The 22,483-nt window shown below is 31.6% G+C and overlaps 1 protein-coding gene across 1 annotated transcript in view; it reads right to left on the bottom strand.

Moving 5' to 3' along the window:
* Positions 1 to 22,483, bottom strand: part of LOC134710514 (glycogen phosphorylase, muscle form-like) — a 28,571-nt gene that overhangs the window by 4,339 nt on the left and 1,749 nt on the right. The window contains exons 2-13 of the mRNA XM_063570885.1: positions 13,991 to 14,092; positions 13,079 to 13,261; positions 11,407 to 11,538; positions 9,648 to 9,759; positions 8,220 to 8,302; positions 7,666 to 7,809; positions 4,246 to 4,485; positions 3,654 to 3,817; positions 2,893 to 3,007; positions 2,087 to 2,188; positions 1,467 to 1,673; positions 345 to 694 (exon numbers count right to left, since the gene is read on the bottom strand). Coding sequence (XP_063426955.1) covers positions 345 to 694; positions 1,467 to 1,673; positions 2,087 to 2,188; positions 2,893 to 3,007; positions 3,654 to 3,817; positions 4,246 to 4,485; positions 7,666 to 7,809; positions 8,220 to 8,302; positions 9,648 to 9,759; positions 11,407 to 11,538; positions 13,079 to 13,261; positions 13,991 to 14,092 — 1,934 coding nt within the window. The remainder of the gene's footprint in view (positions 1 to 344; positions 695 to 1,466; positions 1,674 to 2,086; positions 2,189 to 2,892; positions 3,008 to 3,653; positions 3,818 to 4,245; positions 4,486 to 7,665; positions 7,810 to 8,219; positions 8,303 to 9,647; positions 9,760 to 11,406; positions 11,539 to 13,078; positions 13,262 to 13,990; positions 14,093 to 22,483) is intronic.

Raw genomic sequence — 22,483 nt, 5'->3', positions numbered from 1 at the left:
GGATAAAATGTCAGAAAATTATATTAAATTTTACCAAAATTAAATAAGTGCTTTCAGTATAACTAATTCTTATTCATACAGTTATTTTGGGGGATAAAAATATGTCTAGTACCTATGATGAATTGTTTACATGATGAGAGACTATTTAGTAAAATATTGTATTACTTTTATTTCAAAATCTCATTTATTTTCTTACATAGATTTCTGTGTTAAATGTATCTGTATGTATCAAATGCAGACCTATAATGGTTTACTTTTACAAATTGTGACTTGGATTGAGAGTTGTCTCATTGGCACTCATACCACATATTCATATACCAATAAATGTTGAATAAAAAACTAACCCTTGTCTTTTGGTTTCCTCAACTTCCTGAACATTCATTCCAAAGATGAAGATGTTTTCATCACCCATCTCCTCCCTCATTTCCACATTAGCACCATCTAAAGTTCCAATGGTCAGTGCTCCGTTCAACTGGAACTTCATGTTTCCTGTCCCAGAAGCCTCGGTTCCAGCAGTTGATATCTGTTCACTAAGGTCAGCAGCAGGAATAATCTTTTCAGCTAGAGATACACGGTAGTTTTCAAGGTAGACAATCTTTAGACGATCACCAATGATTGGATCGTTGTTTACAGTACGTCCTACATTGTTGATCAATTTGATGATTAATTTAGCCATGTGGTAGCCTGGAGCTGCCTATTAAAACACAAACAACCTGAACAAAAACCATATTAACCCTAGACATAATAATTAAATTGCATATTCTTCTAACTACTTTTCAAACAGCTAAAAAAGTAGCATAATAGAAATCAAAACATGTTCGGCTCGTAAATTTATTTTTTTGTTGTACCAATTTTCATGAATGAATGAAAACTTGCATTTTTGATGATACAATGTATTTGATTTCTTGTTTTTTTAAAAGTCTGCAGCAAATTTCCTATTCATTGAACTTTTTAGTTCATAGCTTCCCTGTACCTTAGGAAATCCACAAACAAATTGATTCCAACAAATAATCATGAATCCACAGTATTACAAGTTTGAAATGTTTGAACAAATCTTATGTGTTTTGAATCACAAATAAAGTGTGTGCTTTGTATCACAAGTTAAGTAACCAAAGAGCAAAATTAATATACCACACTTTTCTTTCCACACTATATTAATCCTCTTCATTTTCATATCATCATCATGTTTTTTGTGATGTTAGGATTTAATTGAGGCATCAAAATTTCCATTGAAAATGCTTGCATAGCTTAAACAACCAATAATTAAGATATCATTCAGGAAAAGTTATATATAAATCCATGAAAATTAGAACAGCACTTTTAACAATATCACATTTACATATTTTTTTGCAACATTTCAAGAGAACCTAAGGTTTGAACTAAAACAAAAATTCCTAATTACTACAGAAAACTATAACTTCACATTTCTTCATTTAGATAAAAAATAAATAAAACATTGTACTCACCTTCCCTCCAATCATGATAGTTCTAGGAGTGAATTTCATACTTGGGTTTTTCTTCAGTCTGTTGTACAGGACAATCATATGGAAGCAATTCATCAGTTGACGTTTGTACTCGTGGATTCTCTTAACTTGGATATCAAATATGGATGAGGTGTTTACTGTAATGTTGAACTCCTGCTTAATGTATTCGGCCAATTTCATTTTATTTTCCTGAAAGAGTGAACAGGTAATATGAAATACGAATAATAATAATTCAAATCTGTTATCCTGTTTTTGTTATTCTTTCACATCTTAAAAGTGTAAATTCACTGAGGAAAGTGTTCATGCATTTTCCAATTACAGCAAAATGCATTGAGTGTGTAGATAAAGATATTATTTTTGACTAGCTTGCTTGCTAGCTGAACTCAGGTTAGGTATACTACCCTCCTTTAAGAGAAGACTAGTCCAACAGATAACCTTTCTATGTGTCTGTAGGACTAGACTACTACTATGCCTTATGCTTCATGGTTCAGCTAGCAAGCAAGCTAGTCAAAGATATAATCCTTAACCTACACACTCAATGCATTATGCTGTGAATCTGTAAAAGTTCATCTAATTTTATTCATAAAATTTAGTATAAGTACCTGTTTCACTTTAATAATAGACCTAAGGAATAGTTCATCTTTTGCAAATTTCTTCAGTCCTGTCAATGCATACAAGTTTGTTACCCATTCTTCTCCAATTTTCTGAAATGCAAAAACATAATTATATGAAAATCTGTTTGTATTACACCAATATATATAGCTCTTTAAAAGTCCAAACTTTATGATATTTATATATATATAATATGCAATCTGGATGACAAGTTTTACCATAGTCAGCCAAGAATTTTTGTCAGAAAGGTTACATTGTTGCAATCACCTACTTGGTCTTTCATTTGCAAGTTAATGTTGGTAGTGGGAGGTCATAGGTTTGATCAATGGCTAGGTCAGACAAAGACTTGTAAATTGGTGTTTGCTGCTTCTCTCTTTATAATGTCGCATTTTTGTGTAAAAACAAAGACTTGTCAGCTTGAATCGGATAAAGGTGTCAAGAGTATGGTGACTTGTCTTCTTGTAAACTGTTACCCTGTGAAGCATGTAAAGATCAGTTTCAAGGATCTGAGTTGAAATCTACAAAATTAGTTGAGGACACAAAATTGGAAATTTCTGTTGAAAATTTCTTGTAAAAATGAGTTAAACTTTCTCAAACAATTTCTTAATAGCAGGTACACAACAACAATATAATTCCAACCTTTCTTTGAAGTTGCAAGGTTATGGATGGAAAAATGTAGGAGTGATGAATGCATGAAACAAGTTCCCACTTTTCCCTTCATGTCCAACCATCTGGCATCTCCATATTACAGAATTTGCACTTTAACCTTTAGCTAGCCAGATATTATGTGTCTTACCTCAGCAATAACATCTGATAGCCCTGGGTTACACAGTAACAACCATCTTCTAGGAGTGATCCCATTGGTCTTGTTCTGGAAACGGTCTGGGAACATTTCAGCAAAATCCCTAAACCTATAATGTTAAAACCATTTTTTTTTTAAATATGTATTTGTGGCTGATAAATTATTTCTAGTTTATTTCAACCAATTAACCACTACATTTGTACTTTAAAAGCACAGAGATTCTATTAAAACATCTTGATTCACTCACTTGGAGAAAATATAAAATATATTTTTTCACTAAATAAAATTATGAACAGGTTTGAAGTATTCATTGCAGTCTATATGTTGAATCCTCTTTATCTTTTTGTCCTTTGTGTGGTTAGGTTGCTGTTTCATTTAAATATACCACACATCTCTTAGTGTAGCAATCTATTGATGAATTCCAACATTAATATATCTTTATTAACACTTAAATCAATTTACCTGAAATTTATTGTATTGTGAAAACCTATAAATAAGGTAGAGGTTTTGAAACAGCTATGCCATTAGCGTTTTCATTTCAAATTAATATAAAAACAAGAAGATGATTGCCAATGAGACAACTCTCCATCAAAGACCTAATGAAATAAAAGTTAACAACTATAGGTCATCACACTACTTTCAACAATGAGCAAAACCTATACTGCAAAATCATACAGATATAAAAGAAAAATAGCAAATTGTTAAACAATTATCCACAGCACCATTGATTAAACAAGAGTGCAAATTTGACTTACGTGTCATCTTTAATAATTTGAGAATGTATGGCAGCTACACCATTAATAGCATGTGAACCAACAATGGCCATGTAAGCCATATTGACCCTTTTCTCTCCATCTTCTTCAACAAGGGACATTCTCTTCATTCTTTCAGAGTCACCAGGAAATTTCTTGGCAACTTCCTGTAAGCAAATGAAAATAACTTTTACATTCAATACTTTATGGTGCAGTGAATTGAGCATAAACTTTTGTTCTAGTAATTAACAGCTCAACCTAAACATCAAGAGAATCTAGGATTTATACCACAAGAAAGATTACAGAGATCTTCAGTCCTTAATTTTATTACCCCTCTTCATGCTCTTCAACATCATGGAAGCTGGAATTATTGTACGCAACTCTCAAATATGAAACAACCAAAATATTTTTAGGATTAAGTTGCACAATAGTCTTCTGTTTATAGGTTTATAGAGTAAAGGCTATACTCTCATATATAGCTAACAGTTCACTGGAAATTTCTCTAGTTTATGACCAGTTAAGGATGAGAGATGAAGACAGATACAAAAATTTCTCGTCACTTTTCAAGAATAATGAGCTTTAGCTACTCTGTTACCTGTAAGAACAGATGGTTGATATAATAAATGATCTCTAGATGTCTGGGTAATAGTTTCTCTAACAAGTGGACTGGCCATCTTTCTAGAGCCTCTGGTAATACTGTATGGTTTGTATAGGCACAGGCTTTGACAGTGACTTCCCATGCTTTGTCCCAAGGTAGACCTTCAATATCAACTAATATCCTAAGTAATTCTGGTATGGCTAAAGATGGATGGGTATCATTCAACTGAATAGCAACCTGGAATGAAATAAATATTGTACAGTTAGAATTTAATGACAAACATTAATCATTGCATATCTTTTAAAACCAATATTAATGTGAGAAAAATAAATGAACTTCCAAAACCAGTTTAAGTAGAAGATTTCTTGATATTCGGCCTAGCCAAGATCAGATGTGCATTTCATAGTGGGTCTATGTTATAGGCTTGTAAAGACGAGGAGATAATGTTTACATAAGTAATACATGTTTGAACTGAAGGAGACAATGTAGGGCTTCACAATGAATATCAAATATCATGTATAGGTGTTACCGTTTTTAAATAAAACACTAAAATACACGCTGAAAATGGGCAAAATTTCACGTTATGTTGTTTCATTTAAAATTTCGCTGTTTTCAACAATTGATAGTTAATAAGTGAAATTAATTTGAACTACATTATTGGTTCACTGTTATAGACAATTTATTCATCTTTCTTTTACTGGTTGTTGCAACAAAAAATCTCCAGTGGTTACAAAGTTATGATCAAAAGTTGAATACTATGCGTTCGTTATGTAATTTTGTACTTTTGTTTTTAGCTTGCTCAGTGTAGTGATATAAGAGAAAAATGAATCAAATTTATGCTGTTATGTGTTGTGTTTTCTCTTTTAGTATATACTTTATCAAAAACTACCTCGTTTATCAAAATTGCAGTACCCTAGCTGCAGATATATTCCATCAAAGTTGGATATACAAATAAAGTGAAAAAAATTGTCTTGTCCGTAAACATGCATTCCCTAGTAAACTGGAAGTATAATAACATTAATGTTGCATTGCTAAGTTCCTGTTCTTTTGTAGATATGAAAACACTACTAACATTTTTTTCTACCATCTATTAATAGAGGAAAAATTTCAAAAATATGTCAGAATGTCTTGTCCGTAGACACATGTCTTGTCCGTAGACATGTCTTTTTATCAATATTGCTAGGCTGTATGGGTCTAAATTATACCTATGTGTTGTTTAAACTTAAACATATCTTACTTTTAATAAATAAATGGTAATTTAAGTGTTCTCAATTTTTGTAAAATTACTTTACAGGAGTGGATTTTAAAAAGTGGCAGATCATCAGTCATAAAAAGCATACCTTATTTTACTTTAATATTGTTTATTCCAGTTGCTGTTAAAGGTTAACTAAATCAAATTAAGGAAAAGTATTTCTCTCTCTCTTACTTTATCTTTTGTATTTCCGTATTAACAGCAGATGAGGAAGTGTCTACGGACAAGACACTTGTACATAACAAGTATTAAATTCAATTATTTGTCTGCTATGGAACTTAAATCTTATTTTTAGGTGAAGAAAGTTATCTATTCAAATTAAGACTCAGTATTTTCAACATTAATATAGTCACAATTCATTCTAACAGATTTTTTTTTTAACTGAAATTGTCTTGTCCGTAGACATTACTACAATATATTTTAGCCAATTTCCTCAAGTTCAGCCTAATTTGATAGGTAACATTTATGTTATTTTTTCAAGAGAACACATTCAACTATGTCAAAATTGAGTTATAATAAAAGTTTGATTGTTGTAAACAGTCAGATATATGGATTTCAGTTAAAAAAAATGTGTCTTCATTTTGGCTCAATCAATAAATTTTTGAGATGTGTAAAGAATTATGGGTACATTTTTATATTTTTCAAAATTTAAAAAACACAATTTAAAATTTAATTGGTAACTTTTAATCTTAACTTTAACAATCATCTTTGAAAGCATTAATTGAATATCAATAAAATGTCTTGTCCGTAGACATTATCAAAATGTATTTGTTTCCATTTTCCTCCCAGTCAAGCTAAGTTTGATAGATAAACCTGATAAAATGTATGTTTTTTGTCAAGAGAACACTTTCAGCTATATCAGAATTAGGTTTTAATAATGCATTTCATTAAATATAAATACAATGTCTTGTCCGTAGACAAAATATATAAATTGTATTGCTATGTTTGATTGTTTATTGTAATAATATGCATCAAGTTATTTTAAGGTTCAATACACCAAAAGAAAGGTTTTTTTTTTTGTTAGTTTTGTTATTAATAGATAAGTTTAGATACAGTTTTATCAGATAAGATAAATAATCAAAGAAAGCTACTGTTGCTTGAAATATCTGTGAGTTAAACATGTTCTTGTCATTTTTTTTTCAATTAAAATGTTTGATATTCAATAATTCTAAACATATTTTGTTGTCTTTGTCATTGACCAAAAATCTGACACTGGTGACCATGTCTTGAAGGCAACCATTAAAGAGAATTATACAGTTTTTAAACACCATTTATTTCATAAAAATATAAAATATTTCTAACAAAAACTGCATGTATTATATAAATGCTTCCAGTGTTAGCCTAACGATGGCAATTTTTCATAATTTAAACCATTTTTGAACCAAAATACCAAAAGAGTTTTGTCCTGAGGTGATACTCATTTTTGACTTCATGTGAAACACAAAATGCACATCTGATCTTGGCTAGGCCGAAAGGAAGATGTGGTGTGAGTGCCAATGAGACAACTCTCCATCCAAATAACAATTTAAAAAAAAGTAAACCATTATAGGTCAATGTACGGCCTTCAACACGGAGCCTTGGCTCACACCTAACAACAAGCTATAAAGGGCCCTAAAATTACTAGTGTAAAACCATTCAAATGGGAAAACCAACGGTCTAATCTATATAAAAAACGAGAAACGAGAAACACGAATAAATTACATAAACAAACAACAACTTCTGTTCTAGCATGTATCAAAATGGTACTTTAATTACTGTCAAACTATAAGATCACCTTTATCAAGTGAACACATATATTGCGTGGTCACCCGTTTCTTGTTCTGCTGTAGTAAAAAATATGCTTTATTAACCTCATTCAACGGTCACCTCTCTTATAAGGTTAACAGCCTTCAGAATTTCATCTGGGATGAGACAGAAGGTAAGAAAATATATCAGACTTACAATTTGGTATGCTAGATGTGTGTATCATTTGTAGCATTACATTTAAATGCTTTTGAATGTTTCATTTTCATAACATTCAAAACCAAATTAGTTCAAAGCAATGTATAACTATTTCTTTGTGCCTGTTTACAAATCGCATGATATTCTAAACTGGTTATTCAAAAACAATAAATGCTTATACAAATGACTATGATCATGTTTTTCACTCTGACAATATAATTTACCTTATCAGGGAAGGAATCAAATGAAGTCCTGATAGGATCTCTGCTACCAAATCTGGAAGACTTAAATCTACGTATGATATCCTGTAGAGTAGCAGCAACCAGGAAATACTCCTGCTTCAATCTCAACTCCTTTCCTTCAAAGAACTGAAAATAAAAGACATTTAAAATATTTTGATTGGAATAGTCAATGCATAATTTATACAAGTAAAAAATAATAGTTAAAGATAACTGAAACTAGATTATAAGTATTCAAGACATGACTGACCAGTCTTAACAGGAACCAGCCATTTGGCTTGAACGCAAAAATAAGGACAAAAGACTGTACATGAACTGTAGGGCTTAAAGAACCATGTCTTAAAAACTGTATTCTATTTTATTTAACGTGGTTGTATAATATTTTTTAAATATCACAAGGAAGTGTATAATATGAACCTTAATGTGAAACATAATAAAATTTGTTGAAGCAGGTAATGTAAATAATATGATGTAGTGGAACTGTTTCTTAAAATTCAAATGGCCTAATCAAAACAACAACATAAAGAATGCAAACTTACATTATCATTAGGGTAAAGTACTCTTGATATGTTTTCTGCTTCATTTCTATCACATACAGCCTGGATATACTCTCCATTGTTGACTGAAATAAAACACATAATTATACCTTATGTAAGAATCCTGGATTTTGATTGGTTGATAGCTAAGTGTATTTTTCACCAATTTACTGTTATCAAATGAATATCGTTCACTTTTTTAACGGCGCCGTGGTATTTGCCAAAAGGATATGCCTTTTTTACCCTCTCTGCCGTGGTATTCGCCAAAAAATACTCTATCCGACTGGACGCTTGTGACGTCACGATCATCAATGTGTTTTTTGTCATTAACATTCGGTGTAATTAAACAGATATAGCATGTTCTTGAGGGGTATTTGCGAAAAATACCAGTCTTGAGAATGAATTCCCCTCGCCTTACGGCTTGGGAAATTAAACATTCTCTCGACTGGTATTTTTCGCAAATACCCCTCCTTAACATGATACATCTGTTTAATATACTATCTTTATACATGAATTGAGCTAATCAAACATAGCTGGAGAAGTTTAATATTGCTCGTGAATCGATATTTAATTATCAATTTAAAGTAGAAATAAATAAATTGCAATAACTTGAGTTAGCTCATATCTTAATTTGGTGCTAGCTTATATGATTTGTTAACCATTCTGTTACAAGCACAGGGAACCAGATTGCTTTTTAATATCACCTGGTTCCCTGTCCTTGTGACAAAATGGTTAACAAATCAAATTCCTGGTCTTGAATCAGTATGACTACTCTGTCTTTGTTTAATCAATAACTGTTGAGCGATGATTTGTACAGGTTTAATTCTGATAATTGTTTTTAATATCAGAGTAGAATTTCTATTTCTCAAATACACATTTAAATCAATAAACTTATAGATGTGTTCTAGTAATTGAGGGAGCTTCAGTACAATGTGTAGAAATTGTTCTATAAGGACTAAAAAGTGTCTTCCAATATCCATCAGTTACAATCAATTTCATCTCTGATTTCTGTATGCTTTAATCTATCCACTTTTTTTAATTTGATATTTTAAAAATTTGCACTTTCTTTTAGAAATTATCCTGATCAGTTTTGGACTTATCAAATATAGACACGAGAGAATTCTTGTAATGAAGCAGTTTTCATCCCCTAATATTACATGCTGAGTACATTCTTCCTTTATTATTTTAAATTTTAGCTCTTTTTTATATAGTTTTTATTTTATATTTTAACATCAACATATTCAAGCATAGAGAATGGTAAAACTACTATATGGTGATGACACTGTCCATATAACATGCTTTTCTGTATCATTTGTGTATGTGAAAGTCAAAAACTTCTCCACAAGTGCCCCGCCCCCTCCCCTGTCTTTAGTTTTACTACTGACCATTGTTGATAATGACTACAATCATCTTTGGTAAATAAATACATACAGAATTTGAGATCAAAGTTGCTGGATGCTTTAGCTGACCATAATCTCATGGTGTTGACAGTGTTGTTACCATACCCAGGTATAGGACTGTCATATGGCATAGCAAATACTACCTATAAACAATTGAAAAAAAAATATATTTGAGTTTATATATAGCAAGAATGTGTCTAAAGTACACAGATGCCCCACTCGCACTATCATTTTCTATGTTTAGCGGACCACGAAATTGGAGTATGAACTCTAATTTGGCATTAAAATTAGAAAGATCATATCATAGGGAACATGTGTAATAACTTTCAACCTGATAGGACTTCAACTTAATCAAAAACTTCCTTGACCAAAAACTTTAACCCGAAGCTGGACAGACGGACGGACAAACAAACATATGGATGAACAGACCAGCAAACATAATGGCCCTCTGCTATCCTAGGTGGGGCATAAACATGCTTTTTCTCTAAACACTCAATTTATGTACACATGTGTTTGTGTGAATGTTTTGCCAGTTCTAAGTGAATATCTAACACACTTTAATACCAGACTGTATAAAACTATTAATTGCAAAAATACTAAGTCCTTTAATGTTTCTCATGTAAAATTTCATTAATACAAATCACAATGTTAACTACAAAATAATGCTAGCCAGTATCTCAATGTTGACTACAAAATAACTTCAGTCCATAGCAAGAAAACTGAAAACCTGAAAGATATCTTGTAAAATTTTGCTCTGAACCCTATCTTTTGGTCATAAAAGGCTAGGAATCTGATGTACAGTAGTTGTCGTTTGTTTATATAATATAAACGTGTTTCTCGTTTCTCGTTTTGTTGAATGGTTTTATACTAGTAATTTTGGGGCCCTTTATAGCTTGTTGTTCGGTGTGAGCCAAGGCTCCGTGTTGAAGGCCGTACTTTAACCTATAATGGTTTACTTTTTAAATTGTTATTTGGATGGAGAGTTGTCTCATTGGCACTCACACCACATCTTCCTATATCTATTAACATTATTTTCCATGAATATTTGACAAACTTATCAATGTCTAAATAAAAAAACATTCAACACAAACTGAACCTTAGATGTTGATGCCTACAACAACATGATATTTATGTTTTTCTTTCTTGACAGAGCTATTCTACAGAAATCAAGTTTAAAACCAACAAATTTTATTTTATTTATATATATATATTTCTCCTTCATTTATAACATACGCTAAGTAGCTTGAAAAAATGACACCCACGTGCACTAAACATAGCTTCCTGGTTTACATTTTGGCAAGTTATAGTCTTCCTCTTAAGTGTGTAATTTTTAATGAAAAAATAAATATTGATTTTAGTTATTGGGAAGTATAATTCCTGTTTTATCTCCTCTTTCCCTGTCAGATATGATTTATAATACATTTCATACCTTTAGTTACTCACTGCTTTATACCCAGATTTAAACCTAGCATTTTATTAGTTTCAACTGTTTGCTAGCTGTACAAAATTGGTGCATTGTTTAAGGTCCCACAAACCTTTACCTTTTTGAATTATGTTTTTAAGAACCTAACTTTCAAAATCCATCCTAGCTCAAAATTCTGATATATGCGAATTTGAAGTAGAAAATGGGCTTTCAACATAGGTCAAATTTCTCGTATGAAATAGATCAATCTTACGATAAGCGTGAGAGCATGACATAATTTTTTGAACTGTCATATAGCAAACTGTAATTTCATGGACCTGTTTATTTCCTAACAGAAACAAAATATTAATATTTTTTCAAATATTACCTGTGTATCAACCCATCTTTTCTTTCCACCATTATCCTCAACTCTTCCATAGAAGTTGATAGGGAGTACATATTCTGGTCTAGCTTTCTCCCATGGGTTTCCATACCTCAACCATTCATCTGGTTCCTCTACCTGACAAAAAGTACCAGTACACATAGCTTTGTTCATGGTTAAACATGAAAATTTTGATAATGAAAATAAAATTCATTAAATGCCAGATTTCAAAATAATTTCTATCGTTTTTGGCTATTTCAAACAGTAAGAAATATATTTAACAGTTATGTACCGAAAAAGGCAAAGATTTCATGAGTAGAATAAAGCTAATATATTGACTCTATCTGTAGAAAATCCTTAGACACATTGAAAAGGTCTTGCAGTGGCAAACGGGGAAAGGGATGGACATAAAAAAATAATTTAATTTACTTTCAAGGTAAAAGGTGTGCTACATCAATATGCCAGATATCATAGGCTTTTGTCACAGGAGAAAAAACAATTAAGTCCAGAACAAAAAAAATGTAAAGCCTTGACCTTGACCTAGAAGTCATAGAGAGGTCATGATGATATGTAATACACTGTGCTTAAGTCACAATATGCTTCAGTAAACACTTTTTCATCAATATAGTATAGAATTATAAAGATTATTATGGACAGGTCTAATAATTTTTTTCTACATAGACATAATGACATAACTAATACCCTAAATGATAAATATTTTATTTGAGATACTCTGACACTGTATCAAGAGTATAATTCAAAAGAAAAATATGTAATCTATTGTTTGTTTTTCTTATTTTAAATGACTATAAATTCAAAAGTCGGCTTAAATTTTAGGTAAATACCTTTAAATATTATATAAACAATAAACTGCCAGGAAGTTTTTTTGGCCTTCAGAATATTTTCCTTTTTTTGCTTTTTAACAAATTGAAATTTTTTTCTCAGGAGTTTATTTTAATTGAACTTAGAAAAGTAATATGTATATTAAAATTGAATCTGTACTGAAAATAATATTTTGGGTTTTATAATGTATCATGAATAATTCATTGTTACCAAAATCTGATAGTAAAATTACATAAGAAGAGGTAGCTTAAGAAAATGCTTGACTGATTCACAATTTATACTAAATTGGATGAATATTACATATTATACATGTTTGTGAAGATGTGACAAGATAAGGATGATAAAAAAAATCTGCTAATTCATCAAAAGTACATGTTTTTTTTTATAATATTAGGAATATTTAGTGGTCCAAAACATATCTGTTTCCTCTTATTCTAAAGAGTCACTTCAGTAAAGGAATCTTAGGTGCACTTGAAAGGCCTTATTATGGCATTATAGAATGTATAAGGTTAAAGAGTGGAAATCTGACTCACAGCAACACAACCTATGATGCACTGGAAAGACCTGATCATGACAATTAAGAATATACTCTTTTGGGTTGCATGTGAAAAAATCCTGAAAAATCTGTAACTTGACCTTTAGGTCAACCCCAAATGTCATCTCAATTATAAATCATAGAAACAAGACCAATTATAAAAAGAAATGTTTTCGTATTATTGGAATGACTACAGTTTACTACATTTGTATTCAAATTTTGTCATAGAGCTTCAAAAACAACTTTCTCCTCAAATTAAAGCAAAATGAACTTTTGAACTGACTGAAGAAATGGACTTACCTGCCAACCATTTTCTATTTTCTGTGCAAAGATACCATAATCATATCTTATACCATAACCATATGCTGCCAGCCCAAGTGTTGCCATGGAATCTAGGAAACATGCGGCAAGACGACCAAGTCCTCCATTACCCAGACCAGCATCCTCTTCTATCTCCTCAAGTTCTTCTATATCTAATCCTAACTATAAAACACAATACATTTCAAGAGTTATGTCTCTGCCAATTAATGAGGAGTTACTCCCTTTGCTTGTTAGATAGTGTTATTTTAATGATTTCAGAAGTATAGATTTTCAAATTAAGTGAATATCGGGTCCTAACATTGAGAAGTATCAAATGACATCTAAAAAATAAACAGGTTTTTTTTCCTTCTGTACAGAATACTTCACTGAATGATGAAATCATGCTTTCAGTTACATCTTAGTGTGGTGGTAATGGACTTGGGGAAAAAATAATTCACACTCAAACCTGACCTAGAGAATGCTCTGATTATTTTCTCCCCAGTGACTGTGATACATATCATTTGACTGGATATACTTGTTTATATAAAAGTTTGGCGTGTATTTGTTCAAATATGTAACCTTTTACTCTGTAATCTCCAAATGAATCTGACAATAACTACTATAACTGTATCTATCAATATACTTGATACAATGTGAAATCACATGATCACTGTATTCCAATAAACATGAAGTTTGCTAGGGTACATCTCATCAGTCCCTGATTATATGTTACACCAAACTTAACCTATCAATATGCCTGATATAATGTTTAATCACATGCTCACTGTATTCCAAGACTGAAGATGATGTTTGCTAGGGAACATCTCACCAGTCCCTAATTCTATCTCACACCTTATCTTGACCGTTCCTCTGGTATCTTTCGCCCCTCTTTTATTGAAATTATCAACATACCTGATATAATGCTTCATCACATGACGATTGTATTCCAAGATTGACCATAGTGTTAGCTAGTGTACGTCCCATGTAAAACTCCAAAGATAAGTAATATACTCTCTGAAATTAAAAATAATTTTGATAATGAAGAAATAATAAACTATACTTCATTATTTCTTTTTGTTTTTGTATGAATTTTTTGTGTCCTAAAGAACTGAAACTGTAATTTTTTAAAACAATCAACAATCTCAGATTGATTAATTGTAGATTGTTTTAAAAAATTAAACAAGCAGTGACAAACATTTCATGCATATGCAGGACGATTTCAAGACCAGAAAGTTAAAATATATTTACTTAAAAATTGCAGCTGAATTTGCATATACATTTTGTAGTGCTTATAATAATGAACTAACAAGTTATATTGGATCTTAGTCTTTACTTTCTCTCCAACTGGGGCTGGAACCTATACTTTTCCTTTTTAAATTTATATTAACTAAGCAGACCATGCACTATACAAAATGATTTAATCACACATATAACTATATATATCTGAGACTGAGGTCCTTTGAATTTTGATCAAGAGAATGGATGTAATATTAAATACAAGATCTTAAATTTGACCCTCTCTATTTCAAAAAACTACAAAAATTTCCTCCCACTTTCATCAGGATAATGACACATATTATTTTATCATATTTAACTATAACTATAAGGGCCTGTCTAATATCAAGAGATTTAAATGTCCCGACTGAAGGATTACATATATGTTTGGCAGGTTCACAAATAATGTATAAGAGGGAAAATTGAAGGCATAAATATGAATAAATGAGGATGTGGGGTATACATTGTATGTACATGTACCAATGAGATAACAACCTTGCTATACAAGAAATACAAGATATCCAGAAGTCAATGTATGACCTTCAACCCTAACCAAGTGTCTTAACAATGTGTCAAACTTGAAATCACCTAATATGACCAAAGGAATGTAAAATAATATGAAAAAATCTAAAATTCAACAGACTTTCAGAGATCTACCAACAATGACAACTTCTTGGTAGTACATAAAGATTGACAGAAGTGCTCACAGTTTTCAGCAAAAACATTAAAATTTTAGCAATTAAAGACAGTAGGTCCGAGACCACAATTGTCCCCCCTTGATTTCCGTTGTTCACGAATATAGTCCCTAGTGTTTACAGTGTGTTACTTGCCAATAATTTTCATACCCCTTCCAAATTTATTTCTCCATGTTTAATGGCTCAAATTGTAAGTAGGGGGGTGAAATTACACTGGGTCCAGAATTATACAGGAAAGTAGTGATTTGGTACAGCTGAAAAAGGTTAAAAATTAGCACTTCGGAAGCTGTCAAAGATTTCAAGACACCCTAAACACAAAATTGTCCATATTTTGAGTTAGAGGCGATGAAGTTTTCTATAATTTTGATATAATTTGTCCAAAAAGTAGTACAACACACTGTAAACATGGTAAAAATTTCATTGAGAAAGCGCAGGTGGGATTTTTTTAATTTTCATTTATGTTCTAAAAGAAATGCACTACAAATTAATTGTGTTCTCGGACCAGTACAATCAGTGATAAGGTATCAATTTAATGACTGAGAATTAGACCCAATTAAGATTTCCTTCCAAATCCAACACTACAAAACATCTTGTCTCTTGAAAATTTGAGATAATGACCTCTAAATCAATTGCTTTTTTTTTAGAAAAAAAGAGTTTTTTACAATGGTATATTTATAGAATATGTTACTCAATACGTCTATGTAAATCAGATTTTATTGTTTCATATAATCTTCAGCCCCTCAGATATGGAAAGCCATACCTGTCAACTCACCCGTTTTTTGCGGGTGACACCCGTTATTTTCACCTCTCACCCGGGAGTTTTTCTTTAGCCGGCGGGTCCCGGGAATTTCTAACATAACCCGTTTCACCCGGAATTCTGACCGGAATTGTTTCCGGTATTTAGAAGTAATACGACCTTCGGTTTTATCGGTCTTTTTCGATAACCAAAAGTCAAAATGGAGGACTGTTTACCTGAGCTACGTAACGATATTTTCAACAAGCTACAAGATGAGTTCAGTGACTCTCAGTTGACCCCATTAGATGAACTTCCACTTTGCACTTCCCCTGAAACTGACATTGGCACATTTTGGGGAGAAATGTCCAAGTTGCATGACATTTTTCTTTACAAGCCAAGATTTTTTGTTTTGTCAAAACTTGCTAAAACATTACTGGTTTTGCCAAACAGCAATGCAGACAGTGAGAGGGCATTTTCTTAAGTAAAGAAAATAGCTACAGAGTTTAGGGCTGATCTTAATAAGGATACACTGTGTGCTCTTCTTTCCTGAAAAATGAATACACATTTGCATTGCTATAAACTGAAACCAAGTGCAGTTCTTTTAAAGAATGCCAAGTCTGCTACTATGGAATATAACAATAGTCTGAAATAAACTTGTATACATGTTCTAGCTGTTTCATATACATATTGACTATATAAATTATATGTAAACATATTTTTGTTCTTCAATTGAGCCCGCAAAATGTCGTACGCGTTATGACCTGAGATTTTTTTTCTCAATGCAGGTCATGACCTGACTTTTCATTTTCAGAGGTTGACAGGTATGGAAAGCTTATACATACATATAAAATAGAGACAACAACTGTCAGACAAGGATCTGGATTAACAAATGATTAAAGACATCTAGTCTCTAGAGGTTAATATAAATTGGAAAGGACCATCTAAAATTGAGCGTCACTGATGAGTCTTTTGTAGACGAAACGTACGTCTGGCGTATACTAAATTTAGTCCTGGTATCTATGATGAGTTTATTTGCATATAGGCCATTCAAGACTATAAAAATAAGAAAAGTTCTATATGTGATTCCAAATCTAAAACAAATTTATAAACATCAATGACCTTGGACTTGTATGTATATATTGTAACCTTTCAAGGTTTTTAAATGTTTGAGTAATATCAATGATAATTTCAAGGCAACTTTTAAACATTTTGAACAATTTCCAGGTTCAACTTAGATTTACAAGTATTACAGGTAATATCCCACTTGAACCAGATATTCATGATATTGATAAATATGTCAATGACTTCTTTTCATATTTTTTTAAATCCAAAATAAGTCATTAATGAAAACTATTATAATCTACCAAGTAAAAAGTACACACTATTATGATATTGTAGGTCTTGTTTTTGTTTGGGTTGTTTGCTTGTTCATGTTATTTATGATGATTTAGCAGATTATACCCATACTCCCACAGTTTATTATAACTCACTAAATATAGTGATTCAAAAAAATTTAAAACCTTTTTATATTCTGCACGAATGGATGAAAATTAAAACTGTTATACACATATATCATTGTTGTTTAAAGAGACAAAATGATATTGTCCTTTTGTTTAATTTATTCCCAAAGGGAAATATTACTGTCTTTTGTATATTTTCACCATTTAGCTTACACTTTTATTTCTACAGATTTTTAAAAACTGGGGAAAAAAAACCCTGATCAGTTAATAGACTGTTTAAGCGATGCAGGCAATAGTGCTATAAAATTTGTAAAAGGAACAGTCAACAGCCACTTTTGATATATTTAATATGATATCAGATATTTTTGCAAATCATTCCTTAACCAATTATGATGTCCCCTTTGTACTTTTTTTTTACTCTCAATTCTATGATGAACTTGATATTTGACACATGAAAAAGCCTAGTTTTTAAAAGTAAGGTTATGAAAATTGAAGCCACTGGCAAAAACATGCACTTTTCTACATTGGCTAGAGGTATAGGGGGAGGGTTGAGATTTCATAAACATGTTTAACCCGCCACAATTTTGCACCTGTCCCAAGTCAGGAGCCTCTGGCCTTAGTTAGTCTTGTATGCTTTTTAATTTTAGTTTCTTGTGTATAATTTGGAGTTTAGTATGACATCCATTATCACTGTACTAGTATGCATATTTTTAGGGGCCAGCTGAAGGACATCTTCAGGTGCGAGAATTCTCGCTACATTGCAGACCCATTGGTTGCCTTCGGCTGTTGTCTGCTTTATGGTCGGGTAGTTGTCGCTTTGACACATTCACCATTTCCTTTCTCAATTTTACTTTCTATTCACACCCCTAAAACAAAATGTTTGTTTTCAATCTAAAGCTTCTTGTGTGTTTTTGAGTGAAATAAAGGCCACTTATTCTTTTCATCAGTACCAGGATCACAATAGTCATTGTTAGTTGTCTATGTAAAAATTAGCATCCAACACAAAAACTCATCAATTTGCAAATATCTTTTTAATTTATAATCATATTCTATAAATTTAAATTTTGAAAATAAAGAATTAAAGTAAACGTTCTGAAAAAATTCTGTATTCATGCCAAACATATAGGCAGCAACTGGATTCCTCTTTATTCATTTCTATACTACACCATGAAAAAGGGTCCAAGTTTTAATATTCATTTACTAACAGTTCTTTTCGTCTCCATAAAATACAAACAACTAAAAATTCATTTTTTTTGGCCTATTGCTTGATCTACAAGCATGACAAGTAACTCTGTTATTGCAAGAGAAATGAGGTTACTCAGGTTACCTTAACATATATATTTTTTATATTTCTGTATATCATACACTTGCCACACTTTCTCAATCATGTCAACTATCTACAGAAATTAACGGAAAACTTCCATAGACTTGGAAATCATTGGAAAAGTACAGCTTAACTTGTGACTAAACCAGTTCCTAACACCATATTAGTTATTGGATATCTCCAATCAAGTATTATTGTTATTGAATATAAATAGACTCAGACTGGTACTAGTCTAAACTGGGTGGAAGTTCAATGAACCGTAGCACATTAAATGTCATTACAAGTTGAGGAGATCTTATTGTACCTTTAGCATTTTAATACACTCGGATTTTAATAGTACAATGTATTACACAAATGATAAATGCGTTAATGTTTTTTTTTTCCTTATTGAAATAATAGCACCTACATGTAGGACACAAACGTTATCATGTTTTTATACTACGTAATTCTTAAGATTAATGAATTCACACCAAGTGACATTTCATTGTTGAAACTTTTCTACATGTTCTTAGCTGGGATGATATTAATTTATATTAGGGTGTAATGCTAGCTTTAGGCTCCCCAAAAATTATCAAACTAAAGGTGTAAAACCAAAAATGTTGATCTGCATTTACAATAAGCAAAATTTTCCATATTTGACATCTTTTGGAGGTTTTCAACCCAATTTTTGAATACATAACCTGATACATGTAGGCTTTAACAAAATCATGTCATTTAACAAAGATATATCCCTATCAGCAAATTAAGGATATATTGTACTGTTTATAGTGTAGATCTACTTAGATTTTAACTCCAAGTGCTCTAGTACAATGCATACATATACATAAATGCACAGACCACAGACGGAAAGCGTTTGGCTTTGAAATTAAAAATGCAGACAGATTTATCTTTTTAAAGTAAGAATGAACTCTGGAAAGCAGTGATATATTTGGTAGTTCATGACAATGCCTTTATGTTTCATTTATTTATCTGCACCTGATGTTTGATGTTTCTTTAATAATGGCTGTGCATTGATTACATAATACCAAAATAAAATTAATCTTTTTCACAGATCAGGTTTATGCTGTATGAACTTTCTACTGAAAAGTTCTATGCAAATAACTTCAAACAAATTAAAAGCTATTTTTAATGAGTTCATTGCAAGTTTATCTATTAGACTAGAGTAGAGAATGGAAACAATTGGTGTGTCAAAGAGACAGAAACCAAATCAAAGGGCAGAAAATGTCCCAAGGCCACCAATGGGTTTTCAACACAGCAAGAAAATTAAAACGATTTCCAAAAATATAAACTTTCCTTCTTAAAAATATCCTTCTGAGGGAAATCTCCAATGTTTGAAGTTTTAAAAATCTGGCACCAAATACAGTATGACATGAATTACTTCTAAAAATATTTTTTTAAACTTTCCCCAATATTTTTTGTTGACATGCTTTTCTGATAATAAATAAAAATCTTATACAATGTATCTGGAAATAACCTACTTAACAGCAATTACATAGCTAAACTACTAAGAATAAGATTTGATATTTTTTTTGAATATGATAATACATGTTTGTACTACAGTTTAACAAAAGGACAAAGAAGACATTATTTTAGCTGACATCCTCTTTTCCATACAGCCACTTAACACTATAATGTACAATCTTAGTACACATTATAAATGATTGTCTGTCTCTAAGTGAATATGACAAATACAGGATATAAGTAGTATCTATATACATGTTCATACAAAAATGCACTCATTCACAATGAGTATACTGTATCCAATACTAGTTTATCTCTTTCCTGTTCTTAGTTTTTTGGTGATAGTACTTGTTTGTTCATTAGAGATCTATCATGTGCACATTTTTTTAAACAATTAATCACAAATGGGTTAAAACACTATAGACTTTTGGCCTTTAATAGGCCTCTAAAATTACTCAAGCAAAGTCTTCAGAGAAATCTCTCAAATCTTTTATACAGTTAATACTGAAAAACTAATGTTTATACACATATTGTGAATTTAACAAAACTGCTAAGACAGCTTTATTAGAAAAAGTATGTGTTATATCACCAGCCGATTGGATACAGGGGATTCCACCGTACATCATGTACATGAACATTATCATTGCATCATGACAAAATAATGGAAAGATTATAATAACCCAGTTACATTCACAATGCAGGCACTGCACTGGTGCATCGATCATGGATGCATTATGTTAAGGTGACTGCGTACATTGTTCAGTCAAGTATTAAGTGTGTCAACCCTCTGTACCTAAATCAGTCTTTTGCACTCTGTCTCCAGTATGTAATGAAATAAACAGACTATGAAGTACATGTATATGTAGTCCAATAATCATAAATAGTTGGAAGGCTATTTCATTTTTTTGATTAAACAACATTGTTTAATATATTTCATAATATATACTTCACAAGATCTTCACTTCAAAGAGTATAAATAGCTTTTCAAGACATTAATTTATAATTACATGTATTTGGACAATGTACACTATGAATTTGAAGGGGCACATATTTTCTTTAGAGGAGAAAATTGCATATTAAACTCAACAAAACAAAATTCTGTATGCATGTACATGTATGTACCTGTACATGTACATCTACTTAATACCAATATGTGTAATTGTGTCGGTACATGAACAGTGTTCTCCTTTTTTCACTAAGGTAAGGTGGGTGTTTTGAAAAAAACACTTGCAACCGGGTGATTTTTTTTTACATTTTCAACCGGGTTTTATTTTTTTTCAGTTTTACTGTGGGTTGGTGTTACAAATAGAAGGATTAGTATTGTATTCACATTTAATGGAATTGAACCATTCTTCTGCTATCGCTGCTAGCCTTTCATTAAATGATTTGACAAATTAGTTTTGTGCATCTCGGATAGCAGATCATAATGGCTTTTGCAAGACTCCCTCCTCTGACGAAGTCTGCTCATGCATGGCCTTTCGAACCAAGTTTCTCTCGTGTTCCTTGCTTTAGTGCTGTATTTTTGGCAGAAAGAACAGTAATATCCTTCTGTGACGATCATCCATGATTTAAAGTCCTGTTCATATTTATCACCACCCCTCAAATGAGGGGTAATCTCTCAATGTAATGACTATCCCTTTTATGAGGGGTACATTTAAAGAGAAACAGACGAGGGGTTACCTCTCCATGTAATGACTATCCCTTTTATGTAGGGTACATTTAAAGAGAAACAAACGAGGACATATTTGTTTCTGACCTTTTTATTATCATGGACACTCTTTTAGAAAAGTTTACTAAATAAAACGATTTCCCCCTTTTAAGCTAATTAATACATCTAAGTTTTTCTATTTTCTTCTTCAACAGTAATATGACCCCTTGCCTGATGGAGAGTCCCTAATTTAAGGGATATCCCTCATTTTGGGATTGTTCCCAACCTGTTTATCTTCGCGATCGCCTGTGTGCCTTTTCTGTTGTTTTGATACTTTTTTTTTCAATTTCAATTCAACTATCCGTTTTAGTTGACTTATATGGCTTAGAATTTCCTAATCACCATCGTCATCCGCCTTTCCATTCCCCCGATTGATAAAAAGAAAACATTGAAATTTAACGATCCGCCATTTTTTGTCAATGAAAACAAACTGCGAGGCGCGATTAGTATTTAAATGTTTACGGTGCGGAACTGAAAAAAGTCCGGAATTTGAAAAAAAGGCCGACCACCTCCTCAAATGGAAAGGTGGTCGGATTTGAAGAGAAAGTGGTCGGCACACCCGGCTTAAATGCCGAATGGAAAACACTGATGAAACAAATGTCAACTTTTCAAAATTCTAACAGGAACATGCCATTTCAAAATGCCATAAATATGTGGGGTAGTATAGCCCAAAATAAAATTTAGAATTTTGCATTTGTTTACATTGTTGTCAATGGTTGTAGGTCAATAGTTGGGAACTTTTGGAG

Source organism: Mytilus trossulus, chromosome 3 (assembly GCF_036588685.1).
Source record: "Mytilus trossulus isolate FHL-02 chromosome 3, PNRI_Mtr1.1.1.hap1, whole genome shotgun sequence".
Classification (NCBI taxonomy): Eukaryota; Metazoa; Mollusca; class Bivalvia; order Mytilida; family Mytilidae; genus Mytilus; species Mytilus trossulus.
This window is presented reverse-complemented; position numbering and strand designations above follow the sequence as displayed.